At 44.9% G+C, this 26,701-nt stretch overlaps 1 protein-coding gene across 1 annotated transcript in view; it reads left to right on the top strand.

Annotated features, from left to right (window-relative positions):
* BIRC6 (baculoviral IAP repeat containing 6) overlaps positions 1-26,701 on the top strand; it is a 965,314-nt gene that overhangs the window by 875,698 nt on the left and 62,915 nt on the right. Inside the window, 1 exon segment of the mRNA XM_030196513.1 lies at positions 14,483-14,644. Coding sequence (XP_030052373.1) covers positions 14,483-14,644 — 162 coding nt within the window.

Genomic DNA, 26,701 nt, shown 5'->3' with positions numbered 1-26,701 from the left:
GGGGGGATGGGCCTGGGTCCACCTGGCTGAAGTGCACTGCGGTACCCACTAAAAGTGCTCCAGGGACCTGCATACACGCAGGCCTCTAGGACTTGTTGCTGCTATATAACATTGGCACACCAGTTGACACCTGAAGACTAATCTCTCCGAAAACATCCTTTATTGGAATAACCACGCTTACTCACAGTTAACTGCAGATCAGAGGTTGTGCCCCACTGGCAACGAGTCTCTCTGGTAGTGAGATGAGCAGTAGGTCAGAGCTGGCAGAATGCTGTACAATGACCTCTTTCAGCCACATTCAAGGTAAGAACTAAGTTCTGCAACGTGGCTAACACGTGAAAGGGATCTAAAAATGGCCACTACTACCTCATGGACTACCAGAAACAAAACAGGGCACACTCTGACCCAGTAAGCAGGGGGAAAAGCACCATGGGAGTAGAGCCTACCAACTACTAACATCGTGAGCATTTGCCACAAGCTAGTGGAATCACGGAGCCCAATACCCTACACCCACCACAATGCATTGCTGATGTAACTCTGCAGTGCGCATAACAGAAAAGGTGTCACACCCACCTGAGAGCCACTTCAGAACCAGGGAAAGGCTGTCAGAGGATAGAACACATTCTGCTGTCATGGAGGTGGGTACGGCATTTGAGGCTGGCATAGAGGCTGGGAAAAAAAGTTTTTAAATTGGGTTTTTTTGGTGGGAGGGGGTTAGTGACCACTGGGGGAGTCCGGGGAGGTCTTCCCTAATTCCATCCAGTGGTCATCTGGGCAGTTGGGGCACTTTTTTGGGACTTGTTCGTGAAAAAAAAGGGTCCAAAAAAGTGACCCAAAATCGCGGTAAAAACGCTTTTTTTTTTCAATTATCAGCTAAAGACGCCCATCTCTCCTCGGCCAATAACCACGCCCCAGTTCTGCCTCCGACACGCCCCGTCAACTTTACCCTTTTCCTCGATATGTTGCAGTTGGAAATGCCCAAAATCGGCTTTTGATTATACCGATTTGGGCGCCCACGGGAGAAAGACTCCCATCTCCCGATTTGGGTCGCAATATAGGCGTTTTTCTCTTTCGATTATGAGCAGGATAGTGTACAAACCTTGTTCCCATAGTTTTAAACTGAAATTTTCTCTAGAAATAGACATTTTTCCCATGGTTTTAAACTGAAACCTTTTCTAGAGGTAGAAACTAAACAGCCAAAAACTCTTGTTCTAAAAGGCAGTTATTTTCTGTTCCTTGGCTGCTGGAGAGGTAGCTCATCCAGCAACCTCAATTAAGTGTTAATTAAGGTGTGGGGAAGTAGAATACTTGCATAGGTTGCTGAGTCAGCTTCAAAGAGCCTGTTTTAAAAAAGGCCGCTTAGATTCAAAACTAAGAGGAAAGGTCCCACTGAACTTTCTTTCTGAGAAGTTCCAAGACATTTCTCTGGTAAGTGAACGCTATTTTGCTTTGTGCTTTGGGAACTTAAAGATTGGGGTTTAAAAGAGGAATTGTAGGTTTGTGTTAGGCAAAATGAAAATATAAAAAATTTTATCAACTAATCTCCATAGTCTTTTCCACTTAGTTTTAAAAACTTTGTACCACAGCATTAACAGATAGAATCTAGCAGGCACTGCAGGATCTAGTTTAGTCTTCCCACCCGCCCATCCCTAGGACAACTCTTCATTTATAGTCAGTTATTGTAATTAGGATAACAAGCAAGAAGTGCTCTTACAGAGTTTTAAATACATTTCATTACCATCTAAGAAGGAAACACTAAATAAATCATACAATATACTATATAAACTAAAAGACACTTTTATATTAGACTAATATCCTTAATACTGTAGCAGGTTTTAAATTATTGAAAAACTTGAAAACACTAAAATGGAGTCAGCAGTCCAGCAGCGAGAGGGGTGCTATCCAGTCTTTTGCATTGAGTGTCGCATGTATGATATCTCCCAATTGGTGAGATGTCATGTGTGTGTGCCTGATGCAAAGAGCTCCTAGCTCTCAGAGAACGTGTCCGTTCTCTTGAGGCTAGAGTATCAGACTTGGTGGAGCTGAGGGAGACAGAGAGGTATATAGAAGAGACCTACAGGGATGTTGTAGAGAAGTCCCACCTCCAATCTGGTAGCCTCTGTGCTACCTTGGAGCAGGGAGGTCTCCTAGAAGGAGAGCATCACCCTGGTGAAGTAGGAAGTACTCCTGTAGTCAGGACCTGCCCACCAAGGAATGTACTATCCTCTCGCACCGAAGATACGTCTCCAAGTGCTGACCGGGAGGGAAAGGTTAGGGCAGCTGTTGTAGTTGGCGATTTGATCATTAGGCATATAGATAGTTGGGTGGCTGGTGCATGTGAGGATCTCCTGGTGACTTGCCTGCCTGGTGCAAAGGTGGCGGACATCACGCGTCACCTAGATAGGATTTTAGTGCTGGGGAGGAGCCGGCTGTCTTGGTACATGTGGGTACCAATGACATAGAAAAATGTGGGAGAGAGGTTCTGGAAGCCAAATTTAGGCTCTTAGGTAGAAAGCTCAAATCCAGATCCCCTAGGATCTGAAATGCTATCCGTTCCACGCGCAGAGATCCGGAGTCTCAATGTGTGGATGAGACGATGGTGCAGGGAGGAAGGTTTAGATTTGTTAGGAACTGGGCAATATTCTGGGGAAGGAGGAGCCTATTCAGAAAGGATGAGCTCCACCTTAACCAGGGTGGGACCAGGCTGCTGGTATCGGCATTTAAAAAGGAAATAGAGCAGTTTTTAAACTAGAAACGGGGAGAAGGCAGACAGTCGCTCAAAAGCGCATGGTTCGGGATAAGATATCTTTCAAAGATATCACCAAAACAGGGAAGATAGGGTATCCTGATAGTGAGGTTGTAGTAGATCAGGAGGGGCATAATCGAACGCAAACGCCTACCTCCATGGGCGTTTATCTCTGAGAACGGGTACGTGAAGAGGCAGGACAGACCGTATTTTCGAAAAAATGGACGTTTTTCAGCTGGGCGTTTTTTTTTTTTTTAGCGAAACTAAAAATGCCCAGCTCAAAAACGTCCTAATCCGAGCCATTTGGTCGGGGGAGGGGCCACGATTCGTAGTACACTGGCCCCCCTGATATGCCAGGACACCAACTGGGCACCCTAGGTCAGTGCGGTGGACTTCAGAAAAAGCTCCCACATGCATAGCTCCCTTACCACGGGTGCTGAGCTCCCAACCCCCCTCTCCCAAAACCCACTACCCACAAATGTACAACACTACCATAGCTCTTAGGGGTGAAGGGGGCACCTACATGTGGGTACAGTGGGTTTTGGAGGCCTCCTATTTACCAGCACAAGTGTTACAGGTGGGGGGGGGGGGGGGATGGGCCTGGGGCCACCTGGCTGAAGTGCACTGCGGTACCCACTAAAAGTGCTCCAGGGACCTGCATACACGCAGGCCTCTAGGACCTGTTGCTGCTGTATAACATTGGCACACCAGTTGACACCTGAAGACTAATCTCTCCGAAAACGTCCTTTATTGGAATAACCGCGTTTACTCACAGTTAACTGCAGATCAGAGGTTGTGCTCCACTGGCAACGAGTCTCCCTGGTACTGAGATTAGCAGTAGGTCAGAGCTGGTAGAATGCTGTACAATGCCCTCTTTCAGCCACATTCAAGGTAAGAACTAAGTTCTCTAACGTGGCTAACACAGGAAAGGGAACTAAAACTGGCTTACAAAAATGGCCACTACCTCATGGACTACAATAGGAAACACAACAGGGCACACTCTGACCCAGTAGGCAGAGGGAAAAGCACCATGGGAGAAGAGCCTACCAACTACCAACATTGTGAGACTGTAACAAAAGCTAATGAAATCACGGAGCCCAATACCCTACACCCACCACAATGCAATGCTGATGTGACCCTGTACTGCACCCGACAGCCACATCTGACCCAGGGAAAGGCTGTGACAGGATCAAACACATTCTGCTGTCATGGAGGTGAGTACGGCATTTGAGGCTGGCATACAGGCTGGGAAAAAAGTTTTTAAAGTGGGCTTTTTTTGGTGGGAGGGGGTTAGTGACCACTGGGGGAGTCCGGGGAAGTCATCCCCGATTCACTCCAGTGGTCATCTGGGCAGTTGGGGCACTTTTTTTGGGACTTGTTGGTAAGAAAAAAGGGTCCAAAAAAAGTGACCCAAAATCTGCGGTCAAAAAGCCTTTTTTTTTTTTTTTTTCTCCGATTATTTATTATTTATTTATTTATTGCATTTGTATCCCACATTTTCCCACCTATTTGCGGGCTCAGTGTGGCTTACAATACATTGTGAATGATGGAAGTACAGTTTGTTATTAGCTAAAGGCGCCCATCTCTCCTCAGCTGATAACCACGCCGCAGTCCCGCCTCCGACACGCCCCCATCAACTTTATTCATTTCCACGACGGAGTGCAGTTGGAAACGCCCAAAATCGGCTTTCGATTATACTGATTTGGGCGCCTTTGCGAGAAAAACGCCCATCTCCCGATTTGGGTCGAAATATAGGCATTTTTCTTTTTCGATTATAAGCTGGCAGGTGTTCTTAAATAAAAATCAGACAAAAGATTGCAAATGAATACTGTCAAGTACTAAGCATGATGTAAATAGGAACAACAAACATACTTTGAAATATCTATATGCGAACGCCAGGAGCCTAAGAAATAAGGTGGGAGAGTTAGAATATATTGCACTAAATGAAAAATTAGATATAATAGGCATCTCTGAGACCTGGTGGAAGGAGATTGACCAGTGGGACACTGTCATACCGGAGTACAAATTATATGTAGTAATAGGGTGGATTGAATTGGTGGAGGGTTAGCATTGTATATTAAGGAGAGCCTTGAATCAAATAGATTGAAAATTCTGCAGGAAACAAAACACTTCTTGGTATCACTGTGGATTGAAATTCCCTGTGTAAAGGGGAAAAGGATAGTCATAGGAGTGTACTACTGTCTGCCTGACCAGGATGAACAGACAGATGCAGATATGTTAAAGGAAATTAGGGACGCAAACAAACTGGGCAACACAATAATAATGGGTGATTTCAATTACCCTGATATTGACTGGGTAAATGTAACATCGGGACACGCTAGGGAGGTAAAATTCCTTGATGAAATCAAGGACCGCTTTATGGAGCATCTGGTACAGGAGCTGACGAGAAAAGAAAAAATTCTAGACCTAGTCCTTAGTGGAGTGCATGATCTGGTGCGGGAGGTAATGGTGCTGGGGCTGCTTGATAACAGTGATCATAATATGATCGGATTTGATATTAGCTTTGAAGTAAGTATACATAGGAAATCAAATACGTTAGCGTTTAACTTTAAAAAAGGAGACTATGATAAAATGACAAAAACGGTGATAAAAAAAAACTTAGAGGAGTGACTGCGAGGGTCAAAAATTTTCATCAGGCGTGGATGCTGTTCAAAAAACACCATCCTGGAAGCCCAGGCCAAATATATTCTGTGTATCAAAAAAGGAGGACGGAAGACCAAACGATAGCCGGCATGGTTAAAAAGTGAGGTGAAGGAAGCTATTAGAGCTAAAAGAAAATCCTTCAGAAAATGGAAGAAGGAACCGACTGAAAATAATTAGAACCAGCATAAGGAATGTCAAGTCAATGCAAAGCGCTGATAAGGAAGGCTAAGAGGGACCTCGAAAAAAGATTGCGTTAGAGGCAAAAACACATAGTAAAATTTTTTCTAGGTATCTTAAAAGCAGGAAGCTGGCAAAAGAATCGGTTAGACCGCTAGATGACTGAGGAGTGAAAGGGGCGATCAGGGAAGACAAAGCTGTAGCAGAGAGATTAAATTATTTCTTTGCTTCGGTCTTTACCGAGGAAGATTTGGGTGGGATACCGGTGCCAGAAATGGTATTCGAAGCTGACGAGTCTGAGAAACTTAATGAACTCTCTGTAAACCTGGAGGATGTAATGGGGCAGTTCTACAAACTGAAGAGTAGCAAATCTCCTGGACCAGATGGTATTCATCCCAGAGTACTTTTAGATCTGAAAAATGAGTTTGCGGAGCTATTGCTAGCAATATGTAATTTATCTTAAAATCGAGCATGGTACTGGAAGATTGGAGGGTGGCCAATGTAACGCTGATTTTTTAAAAAGGTTCCAGAGGAGATCCGGGAAATTATAGACCGGTGAGTCTGACGTCTGTGCCGGGCAAAATGGTAGAGACTATTATTAAGAACAAAATTTAGAGCATATTCAAAAGCATGGATTAATGAGACAAAGTCAACATGGATTTAGTGAAGGCAAATCTTGCCTCACCAATCTACTACATTTCTTTGAAGGGGTGAACAAACGTGGATAAAGGTGAGCCGGTGGATATTGTGTATCTGGATTTTCAGAAGGCGTTTGACAAAGTACCTCATGAAAGACTCCAGAGGAAATTGGAGAGTCAAGGGATAGGAGGTAGTGTTTTATTGTGGATTAAAAACTGGTTAAAAGATAGAAAACAGAGAGTAGGGTTAAATGGTCAGTATTCTTAATGGAGTAGTTAATGGAGTTCCCCAGGGGTCTGTGCTGGGACCACTGGTTTTTAACATATTTATAAATGACCTAGAGATGGGAGTAACTAGTGAGGTAATTAAATTTGCTGATGACACAAAGTTATTCAAAATCGTTAAATCGCGGGAGGATTGTGAAAAATTACAAGAGGATCTTACGTTACTGGGAGACTGGGCGTCTAAATGGCAGATGACATTTAATGTGAGGAAGTGCAAAGTGATGCATGTGGGAAAGAGGAACCCGAATTATAGCTACTGTGATAAATAAGAGGCTGTCCTAGCCGGGGCAAGCCACTAGATGGGGCTGTTCCCCTAAAAATGTCCAGGATGTCCAGGTTAGGCCACTAGAGGGCGCTAGGAGAATAGGTGGAGGTCGCTAGGACCGGGGAGAGCCCTGGGAGGTCCACAGGTGTAGGAGGTTATGGGCTGGGTCCTGTGTAGCTAATTAACCACTTTATATCCCACCTGAGATGGGAAAGGAAGAAAAGAGAGCTGGTAGAGGAAGCAAGAGAATCCCCCTGGAAAGAACTGGCTAAACCCTATGGACTTGTGTTGGACTGTGTGCTCAAGGAAGAAAAACAGACTGGGGTAAGAAGTCCCTAAAGCATTGGTGTTGGACTGTGTAGCCTCAGTACTTAGAGGAACTGTGTGTTCAAAGAAAGAAAGGACTGTGTGTCCGGGACTGGGGGTCTAAAGAAGAAATAGGACTGTGTGTCCAAAGGAGGGGGGCTGTGTGTCCCAGTATTAAGAAGCAGGCTGCAAAGCCTGGGGTTAGAAGCCCCCAAAGTATTGAAGTTAGCACTGAGCCCAGGTATCTGTGTGGGGAGGCTCAGTGTGAAGATATGTGAATTTATAAAGTATTTAAACTAGAAGAAGAAGTGTGCCCAGGGGGCTGGAATAAAGAATTGCCTGAATATGCTGTTGGTGAGACCTGTTTAATTTTGCCTCTGGAGAACCAGGTCACCCTGAGTGAAAAAGGGGCCCAGGAGCTTGAGGTTGGATTGCTCAGGATGCTGGGAAGAGACCATGTGGAGTCCTGTTCAGAGGCCACAGGCCAGTGAGGCTTGCTGGAGAGTGGGAGCAAGAGCTTCATGTTCACACTACGTCATGCAAGGTTCCACATTAGAAGTCACAGACCAAGAAAGGGATCTAGGTGTCGTCTTCGATGATACTTTGAAACCTTCTGCTCAGTGTGCTGTTGCGACTAAGAAAGCAAATAGAACGTTAGGTAAAAATGAGGATGTTATAATGTCTTTGTATTGCACCATTGTGCAACCACACCTCTAATATTGTGTTCAATTCTGGTCGCTGTATCTGAAAAAAGATATAGTGGAGTTAGAAAAGGTGCAGAAAAGGGCGACGAAAATGATAAAGGGGATGGGACGACTTCCCTATGAGGAAAGGCTAAAGCGGCTAGGGCTCTTCAGCTTGGAGAAAAGGCTGCTGAGGGGAGATATGATAGAGGTCTTTAAAATAATGAGTGGAGTTGAACGGGTAGATGTGAAGCGTCTGTTTACTTTTTCCAAAAATACTAGGACTAGGGGGCATGCGATGAAGCTACAATGTAGTAAATTTAAAATGAATCGGAGAAAGTTTTTCTTCACTCAACGTGTAATTGGGCTCTGGAATTCGTTGCCAGAGAATGTGGTAGGGGCAGTTAGCTTAGCTGAGTTTTGAAAAAGGTTTGGATGGCTTCCTAAAGGAAAAGTCCATAGACCATTATTAAATGGACTTGGGAAAATCCACTATTTCTGGGATAAGCAGTATAAAATGTTTTGTACTTTTTGGGGATCTTGCCAGGTATTTGTGACCTGAATTGGCCACGGTTGGAAACAGGATGCTAGGCTTGATGGACCTTTGGTCTTTCCCAGTATGGCAATACTTATGTACTTATCTTGATTAGTGCCGGGAACTCCTGGACGCCGAAGGATTTGCCACCCAAAAAGCATCAACGCCAGGAGAACCGCACCCTCTCCAGGAGGTGGCGATTCGTAAGTCTCCTAGCATCCAAGGTCCTTCTTCCACACCCTCCCCGGCAGTTCTGCACGAGCTCCAACCGGCTCCAGAGCCTTTACTGACAGCGACCCTCAATGAGCACATCCGGGCCTTTCTCCCTGAGCTTCTGGAAGGCTTCATGCAACAATGTGCATCGGGGGTGCTTGCGCTTGCCATGCCTTCTGCTGCAGCCCCGCCTGGCCCTCAGCCCACGGTGCGGCCTCTGATGCCGCTTGCTGCCCTTGTGTCGACAGCCAACCAGGCCAGTACCCCTTCAATGTCGGTGGAGGAAGTTTCGCCAGAGTCCAGGCGGGAGACGGCTCCTCGACACCATTCTCAAGGACATGGGTCCTCGACCTCGAGGCGAGCCCGGTCTCAGACATCCCTGAGGGAAGTGCTGTCTGATACCAAAGAGGAGCGCTCATGGGAATCAGAAGAGGATCCCAGGAACATTTCCTCAGATGAGTCCTATGGGATCCCTTCTGAGCCCTCCCCTCCACCTCTCTCCACCTCTCATTCACTTCCTTTGTACGGGAAATGGCTGAGGCCATTCCATTCCCTGTGGAAGTGGAGGATGAGCCCAGGACCAAGATGCTCAAGGTCTTGGACTACACCTCCCCTCCTAAGGAGGCAGTGACAGCTCCTCTCCACAAAGTACTCAAGTCAGTCCTTAGTAGGAGGACCTAGACGTCCCCTCTGTCCCTGTGGTCCCCAAGAAAATCGACACCCAGTATAGGCTCCACATGGAACCTGGGTTAGTGATATCTATTACCCCACGACTCCATAGTGGTGGATGCCGCTCTTAAAAAAGCCAGGAGTACTAAGGACTATGCCTCAACACCCCCAGGCAGAAAAGCTAGAACTCTGGACTCTTTTGTGAGGAAAATGTATCAGGCCTCTATGCCCATCGCCCATATTCAGTCATACCAGCTCTTCACGAGCGTCTACTTGTGGAACTCGGTGTGGCAGCTGTCAGACTTGGTCGATGCACTCCCTCCGGAGCAGTCCGAGCCGTTTCACTAGTTGGTCTAACAGCAGAAGGCGTGTCGCAGGTTCTTGGCCAGGGGCACTTGCGACACTTTTGACATGACATCCAGGATCTCTGCCCAAGGCATAACAATTACTACTACTACTACTATTTAGCATTTCTATAGCGCTACAAGGCATACGCAGCGCTGCACAAACATAGAAGAAAGACAGTCCCTGCTCAAAGAGCTTACAATCTAATAGACAAAAAATAAAGTAATCAAATCAATTAATGTGAACGGGAAGGAAGAGAGGAGGGTAGGTGGAGGCGAGTGGTTACGAGTCAAAAGCAATGTTAAAGAGGTGGGCTTTCAGTCTAGATTTAAAGGTGGCCAAGGATGGGGCAAGACGTAGGGGCTCAGGAAGTTTATTCCAGGCATAGTGTGCAGCGAGACAGAAGGCGCGAAGTCTGGAGTTGGCAGTAGTGGAGAAGGGAACAGATAAGAAGGATTTATCCATGGAGCGGAGTGCACGGGAAGGGGTGTAGGGAAGGACGAGTGTGGAGAGATACTGGGGAGCAGCAGAGTGAATACATTTATAGGTTAGTAGAAGAAGTTTGAACAGGATGCGAAAACGGATAGGGAGCCAGTGAAGGGTCTTGAGGAGAGGGGTAGTATGAGTAAAGCGACCCTGGCGGAAGATGAGACGGGCAGCAGAGTTTTGAACCGACTGGAGAGGGGAGAGGTGACTAAGTGGGAGGCCAGCAAGAAGCGGATTGCAGTAGTCTAAACGAGAGGTGACAAGGGTGTGGATGAGGGTTTTGGTAGAGTGCTCGGAAAGAAAGGGGCGGATTTTACGGATGTTGTAAAGAAAGAAACGACAGGTCTTGGTGGTCTGCTGGATATGAGCAGAGAAGGAGAGAGAAGAGTCAAAGATGACCCCAAGGTTTCGAGCTGAGGAGACAGGAAGAATGAGAGAGCCATCAACAGAAATAGAAAACGGGGGGAGCGGGGAGGTGGGTTTGGGGGGGAAAATGAGAAGCTCGGTTTTGGTCATATTTAATTTCAGGTGGCGTTGAGACATCCAGGCAGCAATGTCAGACAAGCACGCTGAAACTTTTGTTTGGATGCAAGGTGAGATATCAGGGGTAGAAAGGTAGATTTGGGAGTCATCAGCATAGAGATGGTAGGAAAAGCCATGGGATGAGATTAATGAACCAAGGGAAGAAGTGTAGATAGAAAAGAGGAGGGGACCAAGAACAGAACCCTGAGGTACGCCGACAGGCAGAGGGATAGAAGTAGAAGAGGATCCACCAGAGTGAACACTAAAGGTGCGGAGGGAGAGGTAGGAAGAGAACCAGGAAAGGACAGAGCCCTGGAATCCAAGTGAGGACAGGGTATCGAGAAGTATGCTGTGATCGACAGTGTCAAAAGCAGCGGAAAGATCAAGAAGAATGAGGATGGAATATTGACCTCTGGATTTAGCCAGTAATAGGTCATTGGAGACTTTAGTAAGCGCAGTTTCGGTTGAGTGGAGAGGGCGAAAACCAGATTGTAGTGGGTCAAGAATAGCATGTGAGGAGAGAAAATCAAGGCAGCGGCGGTGAACAGCACACTCAAGTAATTTGGAGAGAAAAGGAAGGAGGGAGATGGGTCGGTAATTAGAGGGACATGTAGGGTCAAGTGAAGGCTTCTTAAGGAGAGGTGTGACCACAGCATGTTTAAAGGCAGCAGGGACAGTCGCAGTGGAAAGTGAGAGGTTGAGAATGTGACAGATAAAAGGAATAAGAGTAGGAGAGATGGCATTAAGAATGGGATCAGAGGAACAGGTGGTACATTTTGAGGAGAGAAGTGTAGTTTCCTCAATAGTAACTTCAGGAAAGGAGGAAAGGGAATGAGGGGAAGGAGAGAGAGGGGAATGGACTAGTGGAGGGAGAGCTGGTGAGGTAGAGAAAGCAAGGTTTATCTTTTGAACCTTGTTGTGAAAGAATTCATGGCTGCATGTTTCTGACCTGTACCATTCGGTCCAGCAGAGGATGGCGGTTGCCCCTTTGCGCGGAGGATAATCTTTTCAGAGAGAAGGTCGCCAACCAAATCAAGAAGCACACTGATGCTATGTGTATTCGGGTGCTGGAACTACTAGAATTTGTGATTATCTACCGCAAGTCCCATCTCCATCCTGTTCAACAATTGAAATTCATAGGAGCCCTTCTCAATATGAAGAATGTCCGAGCTTTTCTCTCGGGGGTGTGAGCGGACAATCTTTATTCGCTAGCGTCCAAGGTTCAGGCATCATAGCAGATCACAGCTCGCCAGATGTTGAGATTGTTAGGCCACATGGCTTCCACAGTATACGTTATACTCATGGCACGTCTACACATGAGATCTGCTCCATGGACCCTGGCTTCGCATTGGTATCAAGCCACGGGAAGTCTAGAAGATGTCATCCAAGTGTCGCCGGAGTTTGTGCGCTCTCTTCAATGATGGACAATTAGATCCAGTTTGACCTTGGGAATTCGGTTTCAAATTCCTCAGCCCTGAAAAGTGCTGATGACAGATGCATTTCTCCCGAGATGGGGAGCTCATGAAGATGGACTTTCACACTCAAGGAACTTGGTCCCTCCAGGAAAAGAATCTTCAGATCAATCTCCTGGAGCTCCGAATGATTTGGAACGTTCTAAAGGCTTTGAGTTCGGCTGTCCCATCAAATTATTCTAATTCAAACAGACAATTAGGTTGCAGTGGGGGGGCACTGGATCTCGCCCTCTGTGTCAGGAGGCCGTCCAGATGTGGCACTGGGTTCGCCAACACGTCATGTTTCTCCAAGCCACTTATCTGTTGGGTGTAAACAACTGCCTGGCCAGCAGACTGAGGTAGGGTAATGCAACCTCACGAGTGGTCTCTAAATATGGGCATAGCCCGCAAGATCTTCCTAGTGTGGGGCACCCCCTCGGTGGATGTTTCTGCCACTCAACTCAACCACAAGGCCTATCAGTTCTGTTCTAGGTTTCAGGCGCTTGACAGACTATTGTCAGATGCCTTCCTTCTTCATTGAGGGACATACCTTCTGTATGCATATCCTCTGATACCTCTAGTGGGAAAAACGTTGTTGAAACTCAAGCAAGACTGCGGAACCATGATTCATGAGCACCCTACCAGCCACGACAGATTTGGTTCCCTCTTCTTCTGGAGTTATCCTCCAAAGAGCCGTGGAAATTGGAGTATTTTCCGACCCTCATCACTCAGAACGAGGGATTGCTTCTACATCCCAACCTTCAGTCTCTGGCTCTCATGGCCTGGATGTTGAGAGCCTAGAATTTGCTTCCTTGGGTCTTTTGGAGAGTGTCTCCTGGGTCTTGCTAGTTTCCAGGAAAGATTCCACTAAGAGGTGTTCTTTTAAATGGAGAGGTTTGCCGTCTGGTGTGACGGCAAGGCCAAAGATCCACTTTCTTGTGCTACACAGACCCTGCTTGAATACCTTCTACACTTGTCAGAATCTGGTTTCAAGACCAACTCTGTAAGGGTTCACCTTAGTGCAATTAGTGCTTATCAACAACATGTGGAAGGTTAGCCTCTCTCTGGACAACCTTTAGTTTTTCACTTCATGAGAGCTTAGCTTTTGTCAAAGCCCCCTGTCAAACCTCCACCAGTGTCATGGGATCTTAGCATTGTTCTCACCCAGCCGATGAAAGCTCCTTTTGAGCCACTGAATTCCAGCCATCTGAAGTACTTGACCTGGAAAATAGTTTTCTTGGTGGCTGTTATTTCAGCTCGTAGGCCTTAGTAGTGGATGCACCTTATACTAAGTTTCATCACAATAAAGTAGTCCTGTGCACGCACCCTAAGTTCCTGCCAAAGGTGGTGTCTGAGTTCCATCTGAACCACTCGATTGTCTTGCCAACATTTTTTCCCTGATCTCATGCCCATCCTGGAGAAAGCAGCTTGCACACCTTAGACTACAAGAGAGCATTGGCCTTTTACATGGAGCAGACAAAGCCCCACAGACAGTCCGCCCAGTTGTTTGTTTCTTTTGATATCAACAAAATGGGGGTCGCCGTCAGGAGATGCACCATATCCAATTGGCTAGCAGATTGCATTTTCTTCGCTTATGCCCAGGCTGGGCTGACTTTGGAGGGTCATGTCATGGCTCATAATGTTAGAGCCATGACTGTGTCAGTAGCCCACTTGAAGTCAGCCTCCATTGAAGAGATTTGCAAGGCTGCGACATGGTCTTCAGTCCACACATTCATATCTCACTGCTGCCTTGAGCAAGATACCCGACGCGACAGTCGGTTTGGGCAGTCAATGTTGCAGATTCTGTTTTCGGTTTAGAATCCAACTCCACCCTCCTAGGCCCATTTTTTTTTTTTTCTGTTCCAGACTGCACCCTCATCTACTTGTACATAGTTTCAGGTTAATCTGCATTGTCCTCGCCGTTGTTTGTTGTTTTGGATGAGCCTGGATGCTAGGGATTCCCTCTGTGAGAATGGTAAGCCTGCTTGTCCTCGGAGAAAGCGAAGATACTTACCTGTAGCAGGTATTCTTCAAGGACATTAAGCTTCACCTTCTCACAATCCCGCCCACCTCCCCTTGGAGTTGTTTTTTCTTCATATTTTATTTTGTGTTTTGCTTTTGTATTAAACTGAAAGGTGCAGCCGTGCTGCGGGCGGGAAGGCACTCGCATATGCTCGTTGGAGCACTGCTGATGCTCCAGAAAGCTCTCGTTCTTTTCTATGGCATTTTGCTGGCCCGGGTGATGCGGGATGCATCTACCTACCCACTTGTGAGAATGTGAATCCTGCTGTCCTTGGAAAATACCTGCTTACAGGTAAGTATCTTTGCTTTACATAATCTCAATTTACAAAATCATGGGGTAAAAATATCACAGTGGTAAAATGTGTAATTATAACAAAGCTGAAATGTTCCATAACCCTTTTTGTTAATGACCACCATTATAAAATTTGTCTCCAAATCTAAAAACTGCTTTTTGGTTTTGTATACTTCTTTCTAGGTTTTGATTACAGGCCCAGCAGACACCCCATATGCCAATGGCTGTTTTGAATTTGACGTGTATTTTCCTCAAGACTACCCTAATTCACCACCACTGGTGAACCTGGAGACTACAGGTGGCCACAGCGTGAGGTTCAACCCAAACCTGTATAATGATGGGAAGGTAAGATGGTTTAAGTTCTCTCTTAGTGATATCCCGTGTCTAACATATCCAGAGCTACTAAGGTGGAGCAGTTTGTAAGAGGGAGATTTTTTTAGCTCACACTCCCCCATGCTGCCTGCTACCTTACACCTCCACTCCCTGCCCTACAGTCATTTCAGAAATTGCCTTATTTACATTGATGGCGACAGTATTGGATAAAAAAGACCGACTGCCACCTTTCCTTACCTCTGGCATACTCTTGCTTTGTGGAGACAGTCCAAAGAAGGGCTACCAAAATGGTACAGAATCTGAAACAGAAGTCAGTGAGAGGAGACTTGATGACCTACTACTACTACTTGACATTTCTAAAGCGCTACAAGGGTTGCGCAGCGCTGTACAATCTAACATAGAAGGACAGTCCCTGCTCAAAGGAGCTTACAATCTAAAGGACAAATGTACAGGAGTCTAGATTTCCTGAAAGGTATAAAGGTTAGGTGCCGAAAGCAACATTGAAGAGGTGGGCTTTGAGCAAGGATTTGAAGATGGGTAGGGAGGGGGCTTGGCGTAAGGGCTCAGGAAGTTGATTCCAAATTTTACGTCAGACGAGGGCGGGCCCAGGTCAGGAAAGGAGAGACGTCCTGAAGACTCAGCGGCGATCAGATGTTCTTGCCCGTGCAGCACCTTCACACAGAGGTGAGAGGCGCTGCGCGGGCTCGGTAAGACGGAGGGGGCCCGGTGGAGGAGGGGAGCGGCAGCAACGACCTCAGGGGGGGCAACGGGGGCGGAGGATGGCGGGAGGCGGAGCTGTGAGAGAAAGAGTAGAGAGAAAGGAAGGGAGGGGGGTCGGGACTGCTAACATTTTGATTTTTAAGCTGCAGGGGGGAGCGGGGAGCAGCGGGGACCTCGGGCGGGGGGGGAGGGCAAGGCCGTCCATACAGGATGCTCCTGCAACATGTTTGTGTTTTGGGGGGGGGGGGGTTTGTTGTTTTGACGTTTGTGGCATGCTTTAGGGCCGATTACCGACGGGGATAACACCAGTTTAATGCATTGTACTTTACAATACTGCACCGAACATGTGCGACTTGTATTTTTGGTGCATTCTTCGTTTTTTCAAATTTGTTAGGGACTTTTACGTTTTAGATTTCGTTTTACGTTTTGTTGATGCATCTGGGCCTGAATGGTATAAATAATTCACTAGAAGCAAATTTCTTTTTTTTTTTTTTAAGAGGTCTTTTTATTAGAAGCTGAAGTCGATGTTACAAAGAAAAGACAATATACATCAAACATAAGCAAAATATAAACTATGTAAAATAAATCACTTCTCAAACATAAAGGAACCATACAGGAACCTCTAATTTTTTGAGAGAGATATATAAACTCCTCCACTTGTTTCTCAAACCTCCCCCTCCCCCAAATCCCCTCCCTTCTCCACCAGACTATGCAATAAAACAAATGAACGATGAATGTCCATGAACAAGTACTATGAGCAATGAGTAAGGAAGGGTTCCCATATGTCCTTCCATTTAGTCAGGGTCCTGTTATGCTGTGATCTTTTCCATATTAGCTATAAACCAAAGTTTTGTCATCCGTTTGTAGGCAGGTGGAAGAGTCTCCCAATTTCCAGGCGGTAGCCAGAGTGAGTCGTGCTTCATTAAGACAATATTGGATAAGACATTGCTGTGTCAGGCGTGCTCGTGGAACTGGTCTGTTAAGCAAGTATGATCCTGGTCCCAACCAAGATTGCAGCTTATACTGCAGTCTTCCAATAAGCACGCACCTTGAGACAGATCCACTAAATGTGTCCAATAATTCCTCGCTCACCACATTTTCTCCAACAAAACACCGAAACACAAAGAAAAATGTGATGTAGCAACTGCAGCAGTGCCGCTTCCATTGCCTTCCAGTCATGCTCCTCATATCGAGTACATAGCTCAGCTTCCCATTTAGTTTTATGAGGCAGATCAAGGAACAGTCTGTCCCTAAGATAATAATACTGCACTGAAGTTAATTTATTAGTATTACGAAAATCTTCATTAATCTTCCAGGAAAGTGTGAGTGAGCTTCAAATAAGCAAATAAATCACTTGGCAATTGATAGTCACAAGCCAGCTCTTCAAAAGGTATTGTCAATGTCTTCAAAATGTTGCCCCTAGGTAACTAACTGTATCGGATGCTACCACCTAAATACCCAGGGCTTTGACCAAGTAGAAAAAGAGGGTTATCCACAATAAGAGAAAACTTTATAACTGAAAGTCTCAATCTCATCCTGTACAATCCCAAACCTGTAGAGTATAACAAGTAGGAGGGCAAGTGGTCATTGCAAGCTCCCTATACAGAGGAGGCACCCACAATAGAGAGGCCAAGTTCATAGGGCCAACTCGAGCTTGCTCCAACACAATCCACAGCTTATGAGGATGGGTTTGAAACCACTCAATGGCGCACACACCTGAGCTGCTTGATGATAGAGACAAGGGGAGCATACTAAGGCCTTCCCTGTTTCCTATCCCTATAAAGAATGCTACGAAGCAATCTCAGACATTTGTTATTCCATATAAAGCATGCTAAGCAATTTTGAAGGTAAGAAACAAAAGCTGAAGCAAAGGTACTAGCAAGACTTGAAATAAATTTAAGAGCCTAGGTAAAAGATTCTTATGTTATGTCCCAAGGATTATTCCAGACAAATGGTTTGTGAACATCTGCCAGCAGCTGAGTTGTGCCTCATAAGCTCCTGCACTTAGCAGCCTTCTGTGTGGCCTCCTGTCCTGTTTGAAGGTTGAGTTTGGGGTTGAAAATATCCTGAGCCTCGGGTGTAAACCTAGAGGCATATTTTCAAAGCACGTAGCCTTCCAAAGTTCCATAGAAACCTATGGAACTTTGGAAGGCTAAATGCTTTGAAAATATGCCTCCTAGTGATCTAGGTCCTTCCCTGCTCCCCTGTTGCCACTTTCTACCTCTTTATCTCCCCTTCTCTTTTTCTCCTGCCTCTATCTTAATTAAAAAAAAAAAGCCACTGCAGTTCTTTTTGAGAGCACTTGTCCTGTGGGAAGATTGTGGGGCTTCAGTGCCTTTGAGTTCACAAGACTGGCTGTTTTCTGTGAGTATATTTATTATTCTCTGTGTAAGCCTATTAAGTCTTGTGCGTGCTGTGTGGGTAAGCTCTCAGCTATATTTTCCTGCACGCTATGCTTTACTTCTGTGGACATGCCGTTTTTGCCTACTTTGGCCATCAGTACTCTGTCTCCAGGAGTTCAATCCAGCCCCACTCCAATAAGTCAGCTTAAACTGCCTTTCCTCCTTTCTCTCACGTTGCTTTTGAGGAGCAGCTTCCTAAGAAACGAAAACTTCCTGTTTTGCAGGATTTGGAGAATGTTCCTCCTTGGGACTCAGAGGAGGTTTTATCTGTGTATTCTAACCGTCCTAGTTCTGCTGATTGCCCTGACTTGGACATTTTAGAGGCAGACTGTGATCCAACTTATAGCTAGGTTGTTTTTGAGAGCGGAGTTGCCTCTGTTGATCACAAAATCTATGGAGCTTTAAACATTTGTTCCCCTTCTTCTCCCTTGCTCCATCTATTATGTCAGGTATTAAGACCTCCTGTATCTTTCCATATTCATGAGGCTATGCAGGAGCTTATCGCAGCTCAGTGGGGAGACCCCTGAGTCTATCCTCCGGATGGCTCGCGCTGTGTCCAAATTATATCCCGTTCTGCCATCTGATTTAGAGCAGTTTGTTCTGCCTAAGGTATATGCCCTTATTACAGTGGCTACTAAACGTACCACTATCTTTGTTGAAGGCGGCAGTGCATTAAAGGATATGCATGACCACATGCTTGAGGCTTCCTTGAAGCTTGCCTTTCAACTAGCTTTGTTAAATTCTCAGACAGTAATTTCTGCTTTTGTAACTAAGGCTTCTTTATTGTGGATTCAACAATTGTCCATGTTGGACTCACCTCCAGACTTTCTCCCTACCCTAAAAGCAGGGTTATCCTATTTGTCAGACTCTCTTTATGATATTCTCCGAGCATCAACTAAAGGTATGGCCTTGGCTGTGTCCGCTCGACACTAGCTATGTTTGAGGCATTGGGCCGTTAATGTGGCATCCAATTCTCGTCTGGTGAAGTTCCTTTCGGGGGAAACTACTCTTTGATGCAGATTTGGAGAAGATTGTTAAAGATCTGGGAGATCCCAAGGTCCAGCAGCTACCTGAGGACAAGCCTAAGCCTCATCTCCAGGCAGCTGTCTTGTTTTTCAGAAGAGCGGAGGTATAGACCATGAAAGGCTAGTGCTTCTGCTCAAACACCTCACTTTCCTCAGACTCCGTATTCCTTTCGAGGGGTCAAGAAGTCCTCCTCTGCTACCTCTAGAACCTTTCCCTCTTTGCAGCCCTCACAATGATGGGGTCAAGGTTCACTCCTTGTATTTAGACATAGGTTGGCATCTTTCCCGCTTTCACAAGGAGTGGACCACCATTACTGCAGACCTTTTCATGCTCTCCCCTTGTGGGGACTCTGCAAAGAGTCAGGCACTGCTAACTACCTTAGCCTCTTTAAGGCAAATGGGGGCCATTCAGCCCGTTCCTCCGACAGAGAGGGGCAAGGGTCAATATTCCATTTATTTTGTCATCCCAAAAAAAGAAGACTCCCTTGTATGTAGACATAGGTGGGTGTCTTTCCTGCTTTCACAAGGAGTGGACCACCATTACTGCAGACCTTTTCATGCTGTCCCCTTGTGGCAACTCTGCAAAGAGTCAGGCACTGCTAACTACTTTAGCCTCTTTAAGGCAAATGGGGGCCATTCAGCAGAGAGGGGCAAGGGTCAATATTCCATCTATTTTGTCATCCCAAAGAAAGAAGACTCTCTTTGCCTGGCTCTGGATCTCGGAGGGGTTTACAAGTCTCTGAGTGCTGCACTTTCCACATGGAGACTCTTCATTCTGTCATAGCTTCAGTCCAGCCAGACGAGTTTCTCATCTCATTGGACCTCAAGGAGGCTTATTTTCATATCCCAATTTGGCCTCCTCACAGGAAATTTCTCTAGTTTGCGATCCCGGGAGATCATTTTCAACTCAATGCCCTGCCTTTTGGCCTCGCCACTGCACCTCACACATTTTCAAAAGGTATGGTGGTGGTGGCAACCTTTCTTTGTTCGCAAGGGATCCAGGTACATCCTTACATGGACGATTGGCTAATTAGGGCACCTTCTTATCAAGAGAGCCTTTACAGTACACAGACAGTCCTGTTTCTTCTTTCTGTGCTGGGTTGGATGGTGAATTACAACAAGTGTCATTTCACCCCCCACCCAGTCATTTCACCCCCACCCAGACCCTGGAGTTTCTGGAAGTGTGCTTCAGTACTCAGGTGGGGAAGGTTTTCCTACCTCAGCATTGTCAGCTCAAGTTCAAACTCCAAATTCTAAGGCTTCTGTCTCTTGCCTGCCCACGGGAATGGGATTATGTTGAGGTTCTCGGTTCTATGGCAGCATCTTTGGATTTTCTGCTTTGGGCAGAGTTCCACATGTGGGCCCCTACAATCATCCCTGTTGAGCCGGTGGTCTCCAGTCTCAGGGACTTACGACCAGCTGGTGCTGTGGACGCCTCAAACTAGATGGAGTCTGACTTGGTGGCTTCTCCCTGGTTTCCTGTCCGGAAAGCTCTACTAGCCTTTGCACCTGTTCTTCGCGGGAGGCTGGTGCACGTACTCTTGGACAATGTCACAGCCATGTCTTACATCAACAGACAAGGAGGAACAAAGAGTGTATCTCTAGCCCAGGAGGCGCATCTTCTTTTTCAGTGGGCAGGATTGACTATTCCAATGATTTCAGTGTCTCACATAGCGGGTTCACTGAACTCACAAGCGGATTTTCTCAGTAGTGTGTCTCTGTGGCGACTGCCAAAGGCTGCATTTTGCCTCATTTCCAAGTTTTAAGTTTATTATAGGTTTACTATCCCGCCCTTTGGGATGCCTTCAGGGACGTTTACAATCTAAAATATCATAGGAAAGGAACAAGGTAAACAAAAAAATAATTTCAGACATGACCATTAGGGTAGGAGGGAGAACTACAATAGTTAATAGGACAGAGAGGGGAGGAAAGAACGAGTTACAGGTATCTTCCAGGTACCTTCCGGTCCGCCTGCTGCAGGTACGCATTTATATGCATCCTTGAAAAGGTGTGTTTTAAGGTCACGCATTTATATGCATCCTTGAAAAGGTGTGTTTTAAGGTCAGTTTTAAACTGATCTAGCGATGTCTGAAGGCAAAGAGAAGCTGGAAGTGAATTACAGAGATACGGCCCCTGCACATTAAATATGACATGTCTAGTGTGCTCATGGGTTATTTCTCGATAGCTTGGTATGACTAATTGATTTTTGCTGCGCTCACCGAAGTGCGCATGAGGGATTGTAAGGAATGAGTTGGTGGAAAAGATAAAAGCAGTACAAGTTTATAGGCAATATGGTGAGTAATGGGGAGCCAATGAGCTTCTTTGGGATAAAGGATAACATAGTTGTATTTATTTGAATTAGTGATGAGATGAATGGCAGTATCCTGAATTAATCTGTAAACTGCATACATCTAGAACCCTACCTTTGTACAAAGAATTACAATAATCCTATTCTTGGAGTTACCATCGATCGACACCTAACACTTGAGAGCCATGCGAAAAACACTCAATGTGGAAATTAAAAAGAGTAAGACCTTTCTTCCCAAGGAATGTTTTTCGCAACCTGGTATAATCAATGGTGCTCAGTCATCTAGACTACTGCAACGCACTGTACGTCGGCTGTAAAGAGCAAATAATCAAGAAACTTCAAACAGCCCAGAACACTGCAGCTAGACTCATATTCGGTAAAACAAAATACAAAAGTGCTAAACCCCTTCGGGAAAAGCTACACTGGCTCCCACTTAAAGAACTCATCACGTTCAAAATATGCTCCCTAGTTCACAAAATCATTCACGGAGATGTACCAGCCTATATGTCAGACCTGATAGACTTACCACCCAGGAATGCTAAAAGATCATCCCGCACATTCCTTAAACTGCAGTTCCCCAACTGCAAAGGTCTAAAATACAAACTAATGTATGCGTCAAACTTTACCTACTTGAGCACACAATTAAGGAACGCACTGCCGCGCAACTTAAAAATGATCTACGAACTAACCAACTTCCGCAAACTACTGAAGACCCATCTCTTTAATAAGGCATACCACAAAGATCAACAAATGTGAAAATACACCACTCCTCCACTTATATTCAGAATCTTATAATATTTGCTTGTTATATTACTATCATGTTTTATCATTATCATGTTACCCAAGCTTCTTCTATAACACTAAATGTATATCTTCTAACATATTTCCACCATTCATGATGTATTGTAAGCCACATTGAGCCTGCAAAAAGGTGGGAAAATGTGGGATACAAATGCAATAAAGAAATAACCAGTGAGTAAACTAATACGTTAAGTGTGTTTGGAAGAGCGGACCGAACAGATAACTCGTAGTTTATAGAAAGAAATTACATGGGAAATTTGTGGAAGAAATAAGAGGTTGGAGTCTATAAGCATTCTGAGAATACGGTCAGTCTCTACTTTAGGGGACTGGTGTATTAGCAAGGGAAAATGGTGCAGGCAAAGGAGGAGTCATTCTATGTTGAAAGAATATGACTTTTGATTTTGTAGGATTTAGAACCAGTTTGTTCTTGAAAGTTGTGAAAAGTTTTGATTAACTTCAGCATCGTCAAGGGGGTGCATATATCTAAGGGGATAAGTACTTGAATGTCATCAGCATAAACATATGCAGTAAGGCCTAGTGATTGCAATAATATGTTGAATAATGTTAGGGATAAGTTCAACTGGACTATATGGAGTGGAGAGTGAGTTGTCATGAAATACTGTATATTGATGATTGCCTAGATATGAGGCAAAACAGTTCAAGGCTGTTCCTGAAATTCCAATAGACTGAAGACGGTACAAAAGGATGTGATGATTAACTAAATCAAAAGCAGCAGACAAATCTGGGGAAAAGACAAGTACAAATTTTGCTTGATCAAGAAAGCTATAAATGAAAGAGGTGATACCTATCAATGTAGTTTTAGTGATGAAGGTCCAGACTCAGTGTGTAAGTACACAGATTCTACAGCCACTTCAAGGAGAAAGACTCCTTAGGAATGGATGCGCTGGTACAGCCTTGGCCGTTGGATGGCCTCCGTGGCCTCTCGTTTGAAGGACATTGCACAGGATTGTGCGTCGTCTGAGAAGGTCATTCTTGTAGCTCCGGTCTGGCCCAAACGTCCTTGTTTTTTTACCTTATCCATCTTCAAATCACTCCTCAGTTGACTGTCCCTCCACAGACAGACTTATTGCATCAAGGTCCAGTACTTTGGTCGTACAGCCTGGGTTTTGAGAGGGCATGATTGAGGAAGAAGGGTTATGCGGATGATGTTATTACTACATTGTTGCAAGCCCAAAAGCAGTCTACGTCATCTTCTTTTAATGCTAGAGTGTGGAGAACTTTTGAGAGCTGGTCTGCACAGAATGGTGTTTCTCCATTTCATGCTTCCTTGTCTCAAATTTTATCCTTCCTTAAGGAGGGATTCAAAAAAGGCTTGGCTCTCAATTCGCTCAAGGTTCAGGTGGCTACATTGGCATGTCATAGAGGCAAGATACAGAATGCCTCATTGGCTGCTCACCCTGATATAGTGTGATTCCTCAAGGGAGTCACTCATCTGTGGCCTCCTTGCCACAATATTTGTCCTCAGTGGAGTCTTCAAGTGGTTCTTAAGGCTCTTCAGTTGGCCCCCTTTGAGCCTCTTCGTTCAGCAGTTATCAAAGATCATACTTTAAAGGCTGTATTTCTAGTTGCCATTTTGTTGGCATGGAGAGATTCAGAGCATCAAGCTATCTCTTGCAGGGATCCCTTTCTCCGCTTTTCTTACTTGGGAGTTTCCATACGGACAGTTCCCTCATTTTTTGCTGAAGATTGTATCTCTTTTTCATGCCAATTAGACTGTGTTTCTTCCTTTTTCTAAGGAGATCTATTCTGCAGAATATGATTCCCTTTCTACTATTGGATTTGAAGCATGTCCTTGTGTGCTATCTTACTACTACCAATGATTTCAGGCGGTCTGATCATCTTTTTGTCCTCTTTGCGGGACCCCTGGAGGGTGTAACGGCCTTCAAAGTGACAGTGGCTCAATGGCTTAAGGAGGATATGTTTTAGCTTACATTCTAAGGGGTAGATCTGCTCCCATTCACGTCGAGGCTCATTCTACCAGGTCTTTGGTGACTTCTTTGGCAGAGTCTAGGGCAATTTTGTTGGCAAAGATCTGTTGGTTAGCAATGTGGTCATCTTCTCATTTCTTTGTTAACCATTACTGTTTGGATGTGTCTGCTCGAGCAGATGTTTCCTTCGGGGCCACTGTTCTCGCTGCAGGGATATCACAGTCTCTCCCCTCTTAAGGATTGCTTTTGTACATCCCATTTGTTTGGATTGATCCTTGGGACGTAATGAAAGAAAAAAATTTGTCAATTACCTGATCATTTTCTTTCCTTTAGTCCTAAAGAATCAGTCCAGAGCCTGCCCTTCTGTGATGGTTTCGGGTTTTCCAGGTTCTTTGAAATTTTGGATGTTTGTATTGTTCTGGTTCCATTATTTCTAAGGCACAAGTTTTACCCTTTATTTCATAGCTCTTTTTCTGTCTAGAGGCTGGAGGGTTTTTTTTCTCTGTAAGTTGCACTCTTTCACTGTTTCGTTATCAAATACTGGCTTGGTTGTTGAGTACAGGAGCTTATGAGGCACAACTCATTAGAATTCTCTATCTCCACCTGCTGGCAGATGGTCACAACCCATTTGTCTGGACTGATCCTGTGGGACTAAAGGAAAGAAACTTATCAGGTAATTAACTAATTTTTCAATTTTTATTGTGGCTATTCTACCGAGCCAGGAAAGGGACAAGGATCCCAGTGATCAAGGGCAAGCTTTAATTCATGCAGTGATGCAGAATAATTTGACAAAACAAACCAGAATAGTTGGTGATTATGTAAACACCCAAATATTTAATTTTATTGGCCGCCCATGTAAATCTAAAAGACTGCTGAACAGCCTGTTTAAAAGTACTTTCCAAATTAACGTTAAAAGCTTCAAACTTACTCATGTTAACTTTAAATCCTTTGCAAGAGAGATAATAGGTTTGGAAATGAGACAAGAGGATTAGTAAGCAATAGAAAATATAATTCACAAAAAGTGCAATTTTGTATTCGGAGTAACCCACACAAAGTCCACGAACATCCAGGCTGGCTCGAACAACACTTGCCAATGGTTCCATCACCAGTGCAAAAAACGGGAGAACATAAGAATAGCCATACTGTCAGACCAATGGTCTGTCTAGCCCAGTATCCTGTTTCCAACAATGGCCAAGCCAGGTCACAAGTACCTAGCAGAAACCCAAATCGTGGCAACACTCCATGCTACCAATCCCAGGGCAAGCAGTTGCTTTCCCATGTCTGTCTAAATATCAGATTATGGACTTTTCTTCCAGGAATTCGTCCAAACATTTTTTTAATCCCCGATAAGCTAACAACTGGTTACTATATCCTCCGACAAAGAGTTCCGTAGATTAACTATTCGTTGAGTGAAAAAATATTTCCTCCTATTTGTTTTAAAAGTATTTCCGTGTAACTTCCATGAGTGTCCCCTAGTCTTTGTACTTTTGGAACGAGTAAAAATTTGATTTACTTCTACGCATTTTACACCACTCAGGATTTTGTAGACCTAAATCAATCTCCCCTCATCCATCTCTTTTCCAAGCTGAAGAGCCCTAACCTCTTCATCCTTTCCTCATATGAGAGGACAACCCTGTCAAGTCCCTCTGCTCAACTCAAACTGTTGAGAATTACCCCCATTAATGTGCACGCAGGCCCTGGCTTAGCATAGAATGCCGAAATCCAGGCCCAAAAATAGGAGCCCAGACCAAATGTGGACAGAACTGCTTCCATAAAAGGCCAATGGACATGGTTGAAGGCCTTCTCTTCATCAGTTCTGGGAATGCACATATGCTTCTGAGTGGAATGAGTAATCATGACCAGGTTAGTTGTTCTACGAATATTATTGGAGACTTGCGTACTTGGAATAAGACCTACCTGATCGGGATGGATCAAGGAAGATAGGATCGCAGCAAGCCTGTTGTCCAAAACCTTTGCCAAAATTTTTACTTCTGTATTCAACACTGAGAGTGATAGGACTTGCACGCCATCAGATCTTTCTGTGGCTTAGGGATCACTGCAATCCAAGCCTCCATCATAGACAGCAGCAAGGGGCAAACTAAACGAACATTCAAGAGATCAGTAAGTAATGGAGCAAGCTCAGAAGTGACAGTTTTATAGAATTTCCCTGAGAAACCCTCTTATCCTGGAGGCTTATGATTAGGTAGGGGTTTAATAGCTTGTAGCATTTCTTTAAGCATGATCTCTATCCAGAAAAGCATATTATGGAGGTATTATAGCTGGAAGAGCAAGCTCAGACAAATAAGAACCATTGGCCGCCAAGTAAATCCCAAAGTCCACAGTATATAGTTAACTGTAATATTCCCTAAACCACCCCCATATCAGAGTGGTACGGATCAATAAAATGCCAGATCTATCTTTGATTTTATATATGCTTCTATCAGCCTGTGGTCTATGCAGGCGCAATGCCAATATATGGCTTATCTTTTTGTTTTTCTCATAAGCCAATCAAGGTCTAAGGGCAGCCCAGAGTCCAGGTTGTGCTCAAGGTAATCTTTCATCAAAGCTCTATAAACTTAAACCAGAGACTCATCTCCCAACAAATCATTATTAAGGGACCAGGTTCTTCCCCAATGTCAAATAATTCAACCCAAGTAGGAGCGTGATCAGAAACGGCAAGTATGCCTATAGAGGATACAAAATCAGCAGTGAGAGAAGCAGCATGAACAAGCAAATAGCCAATCCTAGAATAGGAACCATGAGAATGAGAATAAAATGTATAGTCTCAAACACTAGGATGGCTAGCCTCCAAGCATCCACCTCATGGGTAAGATGCTGGAAGGCTTTAGAGTTATGGATATCAT

The sequence above is a fragment of the Microcaecilia unicolor genome, chromosome 3, assembly GCF_901765095.1.
Source record: "Microcaecilia unicolor chromosome 3, aMicUni1.1, whole genome shotgun sequence".
NCBI lineage: Eukaryota > Metazoa > Chordata > Amphibia > Gymnophiona > Siphonopidae > Microcaecilia > Microcaecilia unicolor.
This window is presented reverse-complemented; position numbering and strand designations above follow the sequence as displayed.